This window comes from Lutra lutra, chromosome 1 (assembly GCF_902655055.1).
Source record: "Lutra lutra chromosome 1, mLutLut1.2, whole genome shotgun sequence".
Lineage (NCBI taxonomy): Eukaryota > Metazoa > Chordata > Mammalia > Carnivora > Mustelidae > Lutra > Lutra lutra.
The window spans coordinates 214,260,822-214,274,665 of NC_062278.1; the positions used below are offsets into that span (position 1 = coordinate 214,260,822).

The 13,844-nt window shown below is 47.4% G+C and overlaps 1 protein-coding gene across 15 annotated transcripts in view; it reads left to right on the forward strand.

Moving 5' to 3' along the window:
• The window catches only part of CACNA1A (calcium voltage-gated channel subunit alpha1 A), a 286,823-nt gene that overhangs the window by 155,585 nt on the left and 117,394 nt on the right, over positions 1–13,844 (forward strand). For all 15 annotated transcript variants that reach the window (XM_047700733.1, XM_047700723.1, XM_047700811.1 and 12 more), the window contains one exon: positions 12,003–12,094. In XM_047700733.1, coding sequence (XP_047556689.1) covers positions 12,003–12,094 — 92 coding nt within the window. The remainder of the gene's footprint in view (positions 1–12,002; positions 12,095–13,844) is intronic.

A 13,844-nucleotide genomic window follows, 5' to 3' on the forward strand; every position in this document is an offset into this window, starting at 1 on the left:
AGTGGAATAGCATTTCCTGAGTTGGTCTTTGGCTATAATCCCAGGCTCAAGCCCTGCCTCTCCCCTCCCCGACCCATACCTCAGGGCCTGAAATTTGTCAGACCTGATGGCAGCGACAGTTTCAGAGTTTGGTTTGCCCAGGGAACAAGAAATGTCCAAATCATCGTGACCACTACTTCCTGAGGGCTTACTATGCGTCAGGCAGTGTGCTCAGCAGTTTTCATGAATGGCCACATTGAATCCTCCCACTGCCCACAAAGAGAAAAGGCTTTTATATAATTCTTCTCCCTATGAGGAAACTGAGGCTTGGGAATTTGCCAAAAGTAGACAGTTAGTAAATAATTGGTCAGGATACAAGCCCAGCCCCTTCCCACCTGAGAGCCAGAGCTCATATCTGCTCTACTCTGATGCCTTCCACTCAGCTGAAAAAAATTGGAGCTGACACCTCAGTCAACAAATACTTATTGAGACCTACCACGTACTAAGGGTCCAACAGGGAACAAGAAACAGATCTGTGGCTTCATGGGGCTGACATTTTAGCTGCACAAGTGTACTAGTCACTGTGTATTAGATAAGTTAATATGTGTATTGGATAAGTGCTTGCTGCTGTCACAAAGAACTCCCAAGATGTTTAAGAGCTCAAACACGATAGAATTTAGTTCTTGCACACACACAAAGTCCAAAATACATATTCATAAACAGTGGGCAGCTCTCCTCCAAGCAGGGAGGCAGAAACCCAGGCTCCTTCCATATTGTTGCTCCTCATCTTCAACCTGGGGCTTCCAAAGTCTCTGTGCCTCTTGGCATGAAGCCACAGAAGGGAAAAGAATGAAGGAGGGCACCCAGGACATGTTTCTGGACCAGGCCTAGAAGTAGTCCACATGGCTTCTGCTCTCTTTTCACTGGCCAGATAATAGTCACAGAACCATGTCAACCAACAAGGCTGGGCTATGCTGTCCAGCTGAGTGCCTGGGAAAAAGAGACCAAAAACAATGGAAACAGAGCTCCACATCTTCCTGGATCTTCCCCTGAGGAGTCCTACCTTAGGACAGCTCTCAGACACCTCTGTCTTCTTCTACTTCCTCTGTTTCTTGAGCTTCCTATGGAGAGGAATTGCTCTTGCTTTGCAGTGGGGTGAGGCAAGCACCTCGTAGAATATCTTTCTCCCAACTTGAAGACTTACTTGGAATAGGCAACAGGGTATCCCTGCCCCTTGAGATGAGGAGACCTGGAATCAAGTCTTGCTTCTCCAGAAACCTTTGTCTCAGAAACTGGGGGATTTCAGAACACTCAGATGTGCACTCTTCATGGATCATCCATTCTTCTCACCTTTTATTGGTCTAAGCTCTCCACAGGAAACAGAATTCACCCATGAGATGGTTTCAAATGAAGAGTGGTCATGAAGAAACTCCTTAAAGAAGTGGAGGCAGAAAAAGGAAACAAGTAAGGGATGTTGAGATCCCATGAGGGAAGCCATTGCTACCCTAACACTTAGAATTCAGCCAAGGCAGGACCACACAAGAAGAACTAGGCTCAGAACCAGGGAGAGAGGGTGGAAGCAGTATTACACCCTCTCTCCTTCACCTTCGGCTGGTGCGTCCCATTGGCCAAACCCAACCAGGAACCAGAGCAAAGCATTCTGGGAAATGGAGTCCACAGGAATCAACCTTACAGGGCACGGCACAAGCTGGAGAATGGACCTGGGGGGCAAACAGGGAATAATAAGCATACAGCAGTGTGTGACTGACTACGTACACTTGTTTATATAATCTACTCTATAATGCAGCTCCAGAGCTGCACAGTACAGCACAGTAGCCACTAGCCATATGTAGCTATGGCATAAAATATAAATGTAAATTAATTAAAATTAGCTCAAATGAAAAATTCAGTTGCTCAGCTACATTTTAAGTGCTCACTAGCCACATGTGGCTGTTGGCTGCAGTATTGGACAGCTCAAAATAAAACATTTCCACCATCATGGCAAGTCTCCGATGTACCCTGAGCCCCTGCAGATTATGGGATGGAAGAGAAAGGAGTCAGACATGAGGCTGGACAGTGAAGGAGGCAGTTCTGAAGGCAGGCAGAGCTGTGGGTCCATGGGGAGGAGATTCTCTGAATAAAGGAGCAGAAGGAGAAGCAGGGAGGTTGAATGAGATGCTTGCCTGGCTAGAGGCTTACCCCATGAGGCAGAAAAAAGAGGCTTCAGTTCAAGGTTGGCTCTGACACTTAGTGGTGTATGATCTCAGACAAGACACTTGGCCTTTTAGAACCCCAGTTTGCTCTTCATCAAAATGGATGTCAGCCCACCTGCCATGATGACGATGCCCATGAACAAGGCTATGGGGAAGTAGGACTGTATAAGGTGTTAACTGTTGCCGTGTTGGGAAACGATCACTGAGGCCAGAATGGCCTCGAGAGAACCAGTGAAGAAGGTTCCTTTCTTTCCTAGACGGTGGCTCTTACTCAGATCTTCAATATCCCTCAATATGTCTTCATCTTAAGTCACTGCCTTATTAAATTCACCCCACATCTGCTTCCAGTCTTCCCTCGATTCTTGAGATCTTGCCAACTTTTATGAACTCACTTCCTTTAAATTTCCTCAGGATCATCATCTTTTCTTTTCTTCTCCTCTGTCTTAGCGTAATCCATGGCCTTTTACTTTTCCAAGCCTAGGGAGTGTTGCAGAGTAATTAGAAATGTATGGGAGGTGGGACCAAAACCCAGCTTGGCCATGTGCCAGCTTTGTGGGCTTGGAGCAGTGACTCAACCTTTCTGATCTGGAAAGTAGAAGGAATGACAGGCCCCACTTCATAGGGTCGTCATGGGATTGATTAAAACAATGCATGCTGCCTGGCCCCCAGCAAGCACTCCATAAATGTTACCTTCCTCCTCGTTCTGCTTTTTCAGCTTTATAATGAAGTAGAACATACACACAGAAAAGCACACATGGCAGGTACAGCTTGAGTGACTTTCCAAAACTGAACATGCTCATGTACCCAGCACCCAAATCAAGCAACAGAATATCCCCAACATCCAGAAACCCCCTCATTCCTCTCCAGTCACCGGTCACCCCACCCTGACCTAGGAGGGCACGGATTAGTCTCAAGACGTGTTTTTGAATTATTAACGCACGGGGTCACAGGGCACACTCTCGTTGCCTTCCTTCCCTTGCTGTTGTGTGTGTGAGATCCGCCCGTGCTATTGCCGGAACCGTGCAGCATTCAATGTCATGGCCGCATGGGCTGCACGGGTGATGGGCATTTCGGTGCTCTGAGCTTTGCAGCTATTATGGAGAGCTGTCGATGCTCTCATGCTTGTCTTTGGCGGGAGGTGTTCCCGGGACTGGGGTTTCTGGGTCATCAGGAGGCGTCCATTTAGCTCTGGTGGAAACGGCCCTAACAGTTCTGGGCTGTGGTGGGACCGGTCTCAGCTCCCACCAGCTGTGGGCGAGAATGGAGCTTTTGTTTTTATTTTGACCTGGGAGTTCCTCTCCCTCAGGAGGTACTTGCTAAATGTCTGGGAATTAAATTGAAAATGTACTCGTCCATTTCCTCGAGAGCTTTACTCCATCAAACGTCTCATTTGGACCTTCAGGCTCTCCTTCCACACTGACTTGGTACGCTTTGCTTGCAAACTTGGACAGATCCCCTCCATGTGGAAGACTCTCAGCCCCCTGGAGTCACCCGTTCTCTTCCCTGCTCTTGCTACGGTGTCTCAGGGACAGGTCTCCCTTCTACCGCCTCCTTCAGCCTCACGATCAGCGAGCGACCACGACGGTGCCCTTCAGCGGGCCGGCGAGACCTGCCGATTCTCCGAACCCACTTGTCTTGGCTCAGCCGCCATCCCTTTCTCCTCCCCCAGCAACCCCACTTCTCTGGAGGGCCCATCTTTTCTGGAATCACTTAACTCTCTCCTTCTGGGGTTTTTACATCTGTTCCTGCTTTTTATTTAAGAAAACACTGCACATTAAGAGAGCTTCAGGAATCACCCAAAATAGAAACGTGTCCTTTTGTGTAATCCTCTACTTTAAAAGACAAATAAGTGGAAGAAAAGCTCCGTGTGGAGGTTAAGATGCTCGAGAGAACCTTGTGTCAGTGGTCAGAGCTTTCCCTTTACAGGAGGAAACACAGGAGAATATTTGTGTGGCCTGGGGTAGGGGAAGGACTTCTTAAACAGAACTTTGAAAGCACAAACTCTAAGACAAAATAATACTAATGATAATGGATTAGATGAAAACTAATGTTCTGTTCGAATAAAGACATTATGGGGACAGTTCAGGACCCAAACTGCCCACATCCCAATCTTGCTTTCCCGTTTCCTGTGAATCCACAGGCAAGTTACTCAACCTCTCTGTGCCTCTGTTTCCTCATCAACAAAATGGAAAGAATAATATCTACCTATGGGGTTGTTAGGAGTTTAAAGCAAGTTAACACTTATAAATCCTATAGAATAGCCTCTGGTACATAGAAAGAACTTAAGTAAAATTTGTAAATAGTGCCCAGGATGGTAGAAAATTAACCGATCAGAGATTAATATCTCACTGCTATCTATTACATTACCCCTTGGCCACATGCAACTGTTTTCAATGTAATGAATTAAAAGTAAACACAACCTAAAATTCTGTTCCCGGGGTACCTGGGTGCCTCAGTCGTTAAGCAGCTGCCCTTCCGCCCAGGTCATGATCCCAGGGTCCTTGGATTGAGCCCAGCATTGGGCTTCCTGCTCGTCAGGAAGCCTGCTTCTCCCTCTCCCGCCCCTCCTGCTTGTGTTCCCTCTCTCGCTGTGTCTCTCTCTGTGTCAAATAAATAAATAAAATCTTTAAAGAAAAAATAAAACAAAATTTAACTTCTCACTCCGACCAGCCACATTGCCAGTGTCCAGCGCCCCATTTGGCCACTGGCTGCCATATTGGGCAGCGCTGATTAAGACCATACTAGGCAATGTCTGCAAGTCAACAAGAATAACACACAACCCCAATAGGAAAATAGGCAAAAACTGTGATCGGGGAGATTAGAGAAGAGAAGTCTGAAAAGCTAATCAGTATATGACGTGGTACTCAAAATCATTTGTAATCAGAACGATGAAAATTAAAACTGTGAGTATTTCTGTATGCCTCTCGTGGTGGGAAAAATAAGCATGGTGGATGAGCCAAGGGTCCGCAGAATGCGTGAATGGAGGAGGCTCCTGCCCCACGGCTGGGGGTATGGCCGGTGGGGGGGCTCCATGTGGAAGGTCATCAGCATGCTAAGTTGGGTTAAGTCAGACTCACCAGCAGTTATCCCCAAGACATCCACCCTAGGGAGATTTTCGCTGGGTCTGTAAGGAGTGGTGCGAGAATGTTCACTACACCAGCATCTGTGGACGGGATGCCGGAAGCCAGCTGGTGTCCATCCCTGGAGAACGGGGATGTGGTAGATACACCTATGGAGAGCCCCGAGCCCAGTGAAAGCTCCAGATGGCACATCCAATAGACCACCCAGGATAGGGCTTAAAAACATGGTTCTGGGTGAAAACAGGAAACAACAGAATATGCTTTAACTTCGTGCCGTCAATGTAAGTTAAAAATATAAGCACTCAAAATAAAGCACATGTTTTGCAAGAATGCACTCCAATAAGACCAAATTAAACATTATATTGGTTGTCTCTCAGGGGAGACAAATGAAAGTAGGGCTCGGGGATAAGAGGGAAGGAATGAAGGAAGGAATGAATGAGCAGAGAGGGGCATTGCACAGACCAACGGTGGAAAGATGCCATGAACTGAGGAAAGCGATTAACTTGACTCTCCCAGTTTGAAGATTTTTTAAAAAGGAATTTTAGAAATACTTTTCCCAAGAGGAGGTAAAAGCCAAGTGATGTAAAAATAAACTTGAAGAGGATTTGCACAATCTATGAATGGCAAGAATATAGAAGGCATGAAAAGAAGTTATGCTTCTAAGTACCCATCTCACGAAGATCTGACCCTGTCAATCTTGGCAGGTGCTTCTTCTAACCTGAGGTCAGGGGTCCAGAGCAGCCCCCATTCTCTCTTCTGCTTTCTGACTGTACTGACACCTCCTTGTCGCTCTCCTGTCCTCTGCCCCTCTCTCTCAGCCAGTAACCTCACCCTTTACCATGAGGTCTCTCCAGCCCCAGGGCCTTTGCACATATTTCCCTCCTCACCTACCTGGCACATAGTAGTAGTTGCTCCTCCACAAATATTTATTGACGTCCTGACTTTTAGGCAGCAGAGAAAAACCTAGCTTTTTTCTGCACTTAGATTAGTGGAGGCATGAACTTGGCTAAAGTTCTGAGGGGAAGGTGGAGTTAACCAGGGGAACTAGAGGTGGCACAGCAAGACTCAGGAGCTAGGTACCACATGTTAGCTATGTGACTGCAGACAAGTAGCTCACCCCGGGTCTCAGTTTCCCTGTCAATGAAATGAGAGTAGAACACTCACCTGGTAAAGATTCTGAGGCATGGATCTGAGTATGTAAAGCAGCGAGCATACAACCTGACAAAGGAAGAAAACTCAATGACTTGCCTTTATCACTGGGGTCTGGTATAACTTGGCCACAAGTAACACAAGAATACAAATGATGATGGTGAAGAAAAAAACATTTATAGAGGACTTACCAAATTCCAAGCACCGTTCCAAGCATCTTGCATAAACGCCCACACCTACTGGGGTAAGTACAATTGTCATCCCCATTGTACTCTTCAGGAAACTGAGGAACAGAAAAGTTGAGTGACTTGCCCAAGGTCACACAGCTAGTGATTGGAGGGATGGGGATTTGAACCTAAGCTGCCTGGTTCTTATCCACGAGAAAAGATGTTTGTTATCCACATTGTAAGAAGTCTGGAGGCCCAGTCGTTGGTTGCAGGATTGGCTCCACAGCTTTGTGATGTCCCCAAGGAATCCTTCCCATCTTTCCACTCTTGTCATCTCCATTGTAAGGACTCTCCTGGTAATCATTACCACTCATGGTCCCAAGATGGCCACCTTGTTCCAAGATGTCTACAGAAAAGTGTTAGGCCAGAAAAGAGGAGGGGTTGTCTCCTGCCATGTGACTCCTCTCGGGGGAGGGAAACTCGTCCCCAGAAGCCTCCAGCAGGCTTTCACTAAGATCCTGTTAGGCATATGACCCAGTCATGTGACCCGTGCTCCCACCGAAGGGAATCCTGAAGAAAAGAGACTATTGGTCATTTTCTGACTCTTTGATGGAAGGCAGACTCCACTGACAAGGGAGGGGGTAGGATTGACTATTGAATAAACAACCATCACTATCTTCCATGATTCTTTTCCTAGTTTAAGGGAAGTCCTATCTTCTACCCAGCCTTCCATCTCTTTTAGAGTATATTAGTTATTGCTAGGCTTTCTTACATTTAACTTCCTTCTTATCTATTCAACAAGCATTTATTGAGCACCTACCTATATGCCAGGCACAGTTTTAGGTACCAAGGGTACAGCTGTGAACAAAACATGAAAATTCCTGCCCTGGTGGTGGGGGGTGGCATGCAAGAGCAGCGCCATCCAGTGGAACTTTCTACGATGATGGAAATCAACTGTCCACATGTGGTTAGGGAGTACTTGAAATACATCTAATGCAACCGAGGGACTGAATGTCTAAATTAATTTAATTTAATTATATATTTAAACAGCTACATGTAAGTGCAACTAATGCAACTGAGGAACTAAACGTCTGATTTAACTTAAATTAAATTAAGGGTATATTTAAATAGCTGTGTGTGGCTAGTGGTTACCATATCAGGCAGCTCTAAAGTCCAAGGGATACATTATCAACTTCTCTCTCTGGACATGTCAACATATTTAGTGTTTCCCACCCTGAAAATCCTCCTTTCTCATACCCAGGCTCTTCTTTCTGGTTCGTCTTCTCTTTCTTATTTTTTATTTTTTTTTCAAAGATTTTATTTATTTATTTGACTGAGATCACAAGTAGGCAGAGAGGCAGGCAAAGGGGGGGGGAAGCAGGCTCCCCACTGAGCTGCTCATCCTTTGCACCTGACTCATCCATGGGCTGCCCTAGAGACCATCGGCTTTGCCTTTCTCAAAACACTTTTGAACTTGACCCCCAGGGATGACCCTCTCTGCCAGGTCTCCTGCAACCTCTATGACTTCCTCTTTTTCACCAAGCTCCTTCCTCAACACCTTCTCTCTTTTTTTTAATTTTTAATTTTTAATTTTTTTATAAACATATAATGTATTTTTATCCCCAGGGGTACAGGTCTGTGAATCACCAGGTTTACACGCTTCACAGCACTCACCATAACACATACCCTCCCCAATGTCCATAACCCCACCCCCCTCTCCCGGCCCCCCTCCCCCCAGCAAACCTCAGTTTGTTTTGTGAGATTAAGAGTCACTTATGGTGAGGGTTGATGGGGGGAGGGGGGTTGGGAAAGGGGGGGTGGGGTTATGGACATTGGGGAGGGTATGTGCTACGGTGATTGCTGTGAAGTGTATAAACCTGGTGATTCACAGACCTGTACCCCTGGAGATAAAAATATATTATATGTTTATAAAAAATAAAATTAAAAAAAAAAGAGTCATTTATGGTTGTCTCCTTCCTGATCCCATCTTGTTCCATTTATTCTTTTCCTACCCCCACAAACCCCCCATGTTGCATCTCCACTTCCTCATATCAGGGAGATCATATGATAGTTGTCTTTCTCCGATTGACTTCACTAAGCATGATACCCTCTAGTTCCATCCACATCGTCGCAAATGGCAAGATTTCATTTCTTTTGATGGCTGCATAGTATTCCATTGTGTATATATACCACATCTTCTTTATCCATTCATCTGTTGATGGACATCTAGGTTCTTTCCATAGTTTGGCTATTGTAGACATTGCTGCTATAAACATTCGGGTGCACGTGCCCCTTCGGATTACTACGTTTGTATCTTTAGGGTAAATACCCAGTAGTGTAATTGCTGGGTCATAGGGTAGTTCTATTTTCAACATTTTGAGGAACCTCCATGCTGTTTTCCAGAGTGGTTGCACCAGCTTGCATTCCCACCAACAGTGTAGGAGGGTTCCCCTTTCTCCACATCCTCGCCAGCATCTCAACACCTTCTCTTAAAATGTTGTTCTTCCCCAACATTCCACTGGGGGGCCTTGGCTTTTTTCACTTGCCCTTTCTACCCCTAGGATATCTGGTCTACCATAACCCTGTTTTCTACCACTCTTTTCTCACTTACCAGATTTTTACTGAGTTCTTGCTAGGCCATAAACAGTCCTACAGGCACTATAAACAAACAAACAACTTTGTCCTCATGGTGCTCACATTGTAAAAGAAGGGGTGAATAATAAATGCAACTTAATAAGCTATATAATCCTTCAGAGTGAAGGATCTCCTTAGCAAGAGGAGCCAGGGAGATCCTCTCTGAGAAGGCAAAATGTGAGCTCTGAAGGATTTGAAGAGGGCCAGCAAGGCAAAGAGGGAGACAGTTGAGGGGACAGGCATTTGCAGTAGAAGAAATGGTCAGTATAATTCCCATGGCAGGAAGGAGCTCTTCCTGTTGGAGGAACAGAAGATCAGAGTGGCCAGGATGTGGTGGGACAGGCAGTCAGTGGGAGTCAAGTCATGTAAGGTCATGTGGTCATGGTAGAGTTTGGATTATATTCTAAGCCTGATGGAAGCCAATGGAAAGTTTGAACAAGGAAGTTACAGAAAACTGGCATCTCAAACTCATCATGTCGACAGCCCAGTCTTGATCTTCCTCCAAACCTACCCCTTTCCTATTTCAATTTACAGAGACTTCATCTTTCAGGTAGCTCAGGCCAAAACTCTGCAGGCCTCTTTGATTCTTCTAGCTCCCACCCCACTCAGTCTTTCCATGGGAAGCCCTGGTGGCTGCCATATTGTTCTCCATAGCACTTGCCACTATCTAACATGTCATGTTTTCCCATTGTCTCTTTGTGCATGGCAGTGTCCTCAGGCACCCTGTAGTAGGTGCTCAATAAACCCTCATTGAATAAATGAATAGCTGTTGCTTAGTGGCCAATTCAGAACCAGGAAGCCAGTCTTCCTTTCTCCCTTTCCCGCCATGGCCTCCACCCTATTCAATGAGCCATGTGAGGTAGAAAACTGGTGTTCTGGAGTCCTAGGGTCCTGGCTTTGAGTTCTTGCTCAGTGGTATGGACCTCCATGCATTAGTAACTTCTCCAGGCTCTAGTTTCCTCTGGAAAATGGGACTCATCCTGCAGACTGCTGGGATACAGGGAGGATTTGATGAGCCCAGGCAAGCTCCCCGATGCCCAGCAATCAATGGCAGCTATATTTAAATTGGGGCCTCCTTTGTACTCCCACTGCCTTTGTCCTAGTTCCAGCCCTCATTACGCTGGCCTGCTCTCACCGCTCCCTCCTCGCTCTGCCTCCATCACTGCCCATCTGTCCTGTCAGCTGTCAGCCTTGTCTTCACCACGCCAACCCTAATCACATCCCTCCCCTGCTCCGAAACCTTACATGACTCCCACTGTCCACAGGACAAGACCCACCTCCTCAGCTCCCAGTTCACAGCCTCCAACACCAGCCCACCCATTTTTCCCCACCAATATCCTGAACAAAGCTTGTCTTTGTGGGGCCTTCTTGGCCACAGACGCCTCCCCACCCCACCCTGTCCCATTCCCTCTTAATTCCTTCTCATCCTTCCAGGGTGGGGGATGAAAAATAGTACATGTTAGGTGCCAGGTTAAGATTGCCCTGGGCCAGAGGGAGGTCGGATTATCTGCATTTCTGAGGCTTAGACAGGTTAGAACAAAGGCCACACAATGTGAAAATGTAGGGCCAGGGTTTAACTCTGCGTCTGAGATTTTGTGCTGTGCTACCTTCTTGTACTTGGGCTCCATGGTGATGCTGTCCCCAGCTCTCCTGTCTGTGTTTAGGTCCTCCTTATTCTCCAGCCTGTGGCCACAGGGACTCAAGCTTGAACCTCACCCACTTGTGCAGTCCCCGGAGGGTGGGATCAAGTTCTTCTCAGTGCTACCACTGTGTCCAGTGCAGCCTGGCCCAGACCCACCACGGTTCACTTGGAAGTGTGGTGGCCCATTCCTCACCCCCTTCCAACCTCTGGCCTTGCCCTGCAGGGGACCTTCTTGTAATACAGGTCACATCCCATCCCTCCAGTGCTCAGAACCCTCCGTGGCTCCCACGTCACTCAGAGAAGGAACCAGAGTCCACGGAACCACGACCCACTGGGCCCTCTATGATCTGCCCATCACCACCCTGCCCTCACCTCCTCCCACTGTCACCCTGGCTGGCTTGGCTCTGGCCACCCTGGCCTCCTCACACTCCCTCAGCTGCACACCAGCAGAGCCACACTCATTGTTTGGTTTGGTTTTCTGTGGGGTTATTTTTTTTCCCTTTTCATTTATTTCTGAGTAGCTTAACACACTTCCTGTGTGCCAGGCACCATGCCAACCACAGCACCTGTATCAGTCCATTTAATCCCCACATCCCTTTGAGGCATCGTCAGTACTATTGTTATCCCTGTTCTATAAAAGGAGAAACTGAGGCACAGAGAGGTGTACTGGCTTGTCCCGGGTCACCCAGGTGGGAAATGGCAGAGCTGGGATTTGAACCCCATGCAGGCTGGGCTTGTAATACTGAACCACTTTCCTGCCAGTTGGTAAAAAGTGCTGAGCCCTGAAGGGTCTACCATTCTCCCTGGATGCTCCCCAGGACCCCTGGGCCTCCCCACAAATCATTCCAATTGTGCATGTGAAATATAATGAATGTCACCCCAACCACGTGCCAAGGAAGCTTCTATTCCTCTCAGTCCGGTGTTTATTACCACCATCAACCATATACCTTGTTGGGGTCGTTGTAAATCACCTTTGATATCCTATAAGGCAGGTACAGTAAACACGGGAGATAAAACTGAGGCCAGCAAGGTAAAGTCACCTGCCTGTGGTCACCTAGCCAATAAATGACATCAAATCTCACTCCCGTCTGACCCTGAAACCCATCCTCTGTTTTCCGCTCTGGCTTCTTTCTTCCAGCATCTTGGCGACAGTTGGGACGGAGTTTGACCTACGGACGCTAAGGGCAGTTCGAGTGTTGAGGCCGCTCAAGCTGGTGTCCGGAATCCCAAGTGCGTGAGTTTCCAACCCTGGAAGGGGTCTGCTTAGGGGTCCTAGGAGTCCTCAATTTCCCCTCTGCAGAGCATCTCAGAAGCAGCCCCTGAGTGCTTCCCAGCTTGTACCAGGGCTGCCTTCTCTTGAGGGGGATGCTCCCAAGGGACCACCAGGGACCTGGCAGCTGGTCTCCGTGAGCTTTCAAAAGCAAGCCAGGAGCCTCTCCTATAACCACAGCATCTGTTTATTGAGCACCTGCTGTCTATCAGGAACCATGCTGATACATCTCAGTCAGTACTCAAGGCTCTTGAAGTTGGGAGGGAGTGCTGATATCTCCATTTTACAGATGTGGAAACTGAGGCTCAGAACAGCTGAATAATTTGAGCACAGTCATGTGGCTGAAAATGGCAGGATTAGGAGTTTAGCAAGTATGACCCCAAGCCTGGCCACTAACACTGGTGGCAGTGACTGTGACCATCTATGGAGCACCTGCTGCATACTGGACACTGTAGAGAGAATGTTGCATGCATTGTCTTGTTTGTCTTCTCAGTGGCCCAGTGAACCCATTTTACAGATGAAAAGGCCGAGGCTCAGCCAGGTTAAATTCTGCACCTGAGCTCTGACAACCTGACAGTAATGAGCTCCAGAGCCCATACTCGTCCCATCTTCTTGCTTTCTCCTACTCCAAGGGTGCTCTTGCCCCACCTGTTGGACGCAGCTGCCATTTTCAGGGTCAGACGTAGATTTGGCTGCCAAAAACCAAACAAAACAGGGCTGACCTTTTTCTGTCCCACTGCCTCAGTTAGTACTACTACTACTAATTTGAAAGCACTTACTAAAAAAGAAAGAAAGAAAGGAAAAGAAGAGAAAAGAAAGCACTTACTATGTGCCAGGCACTGTTCTGAATATTTGCCATTTTAAAAATTCGTTTGTCCTCACGACAAGCCTGTGAGGTAGGTTCTATTATCAGTTCCATTTTACTCATTGGCTTCATTTGTCAGGTTCATTGCCATCTGGATTGAAACAGTAAGATCTCCCAGACGACCACCAGCAGGGTCTTTTCGTAGAAAGGAGGCACTGTGCTTAGCTGTCCGTAGGACTCCAGGAGCTGCCGGCATTGCATTAAAGGGTCATTCCCAAACTAATACTAACAAGAATTTCAGCACCTGTGATGGTACTTTGCCAGATATGTGCTCTTTCATTTAATCCTGAGAAGGAGGTGCTATTCCAGTCCCCATTTACAGATGAAGAAACCAAGATTCAGAATGGTGACCTGACTTGCTAAAGGTCACATTGCTAGTAAGCAGACAACTAAGTCGGTCCCCTCAGTGCAGACTTAGCTAGGTGCTCAGATGGCCCTGCTTTATCTGGGGAGGGGTGTCAAGAGAGAGGGAATGAAGGCAGGAGGATGGGAACGGAAAGCTTACGAGCAAGGATACAGTCTCGGCCTGATCCTGCGGGAAGCTCAGGAGTGTGAGGAGCACCAAAGTTATCCTCCAGCCTGAGGCAGAGGGACGGCTGGCCTTTTATCTTTCTCTGGTCACTTATTGGGGGCAGGGGGTGGGGGACAGCGGGAAGACAAGGGCTGCTTAGGTAAGGCAGCTCTTGAAAACCAAGGGCATTTATATAAAGAGGAGGGGCAGCAGGGAGCCATTAGCAGCCAGCTGGAAGGGGGGCTCAGCAGAGGGGGAAGCTCCCCGGCCTGGGCATTCACCGCATGCAGTGTCCAGAGCCCTAACCACTCTGCCCACCGTCTCCATTAGCATC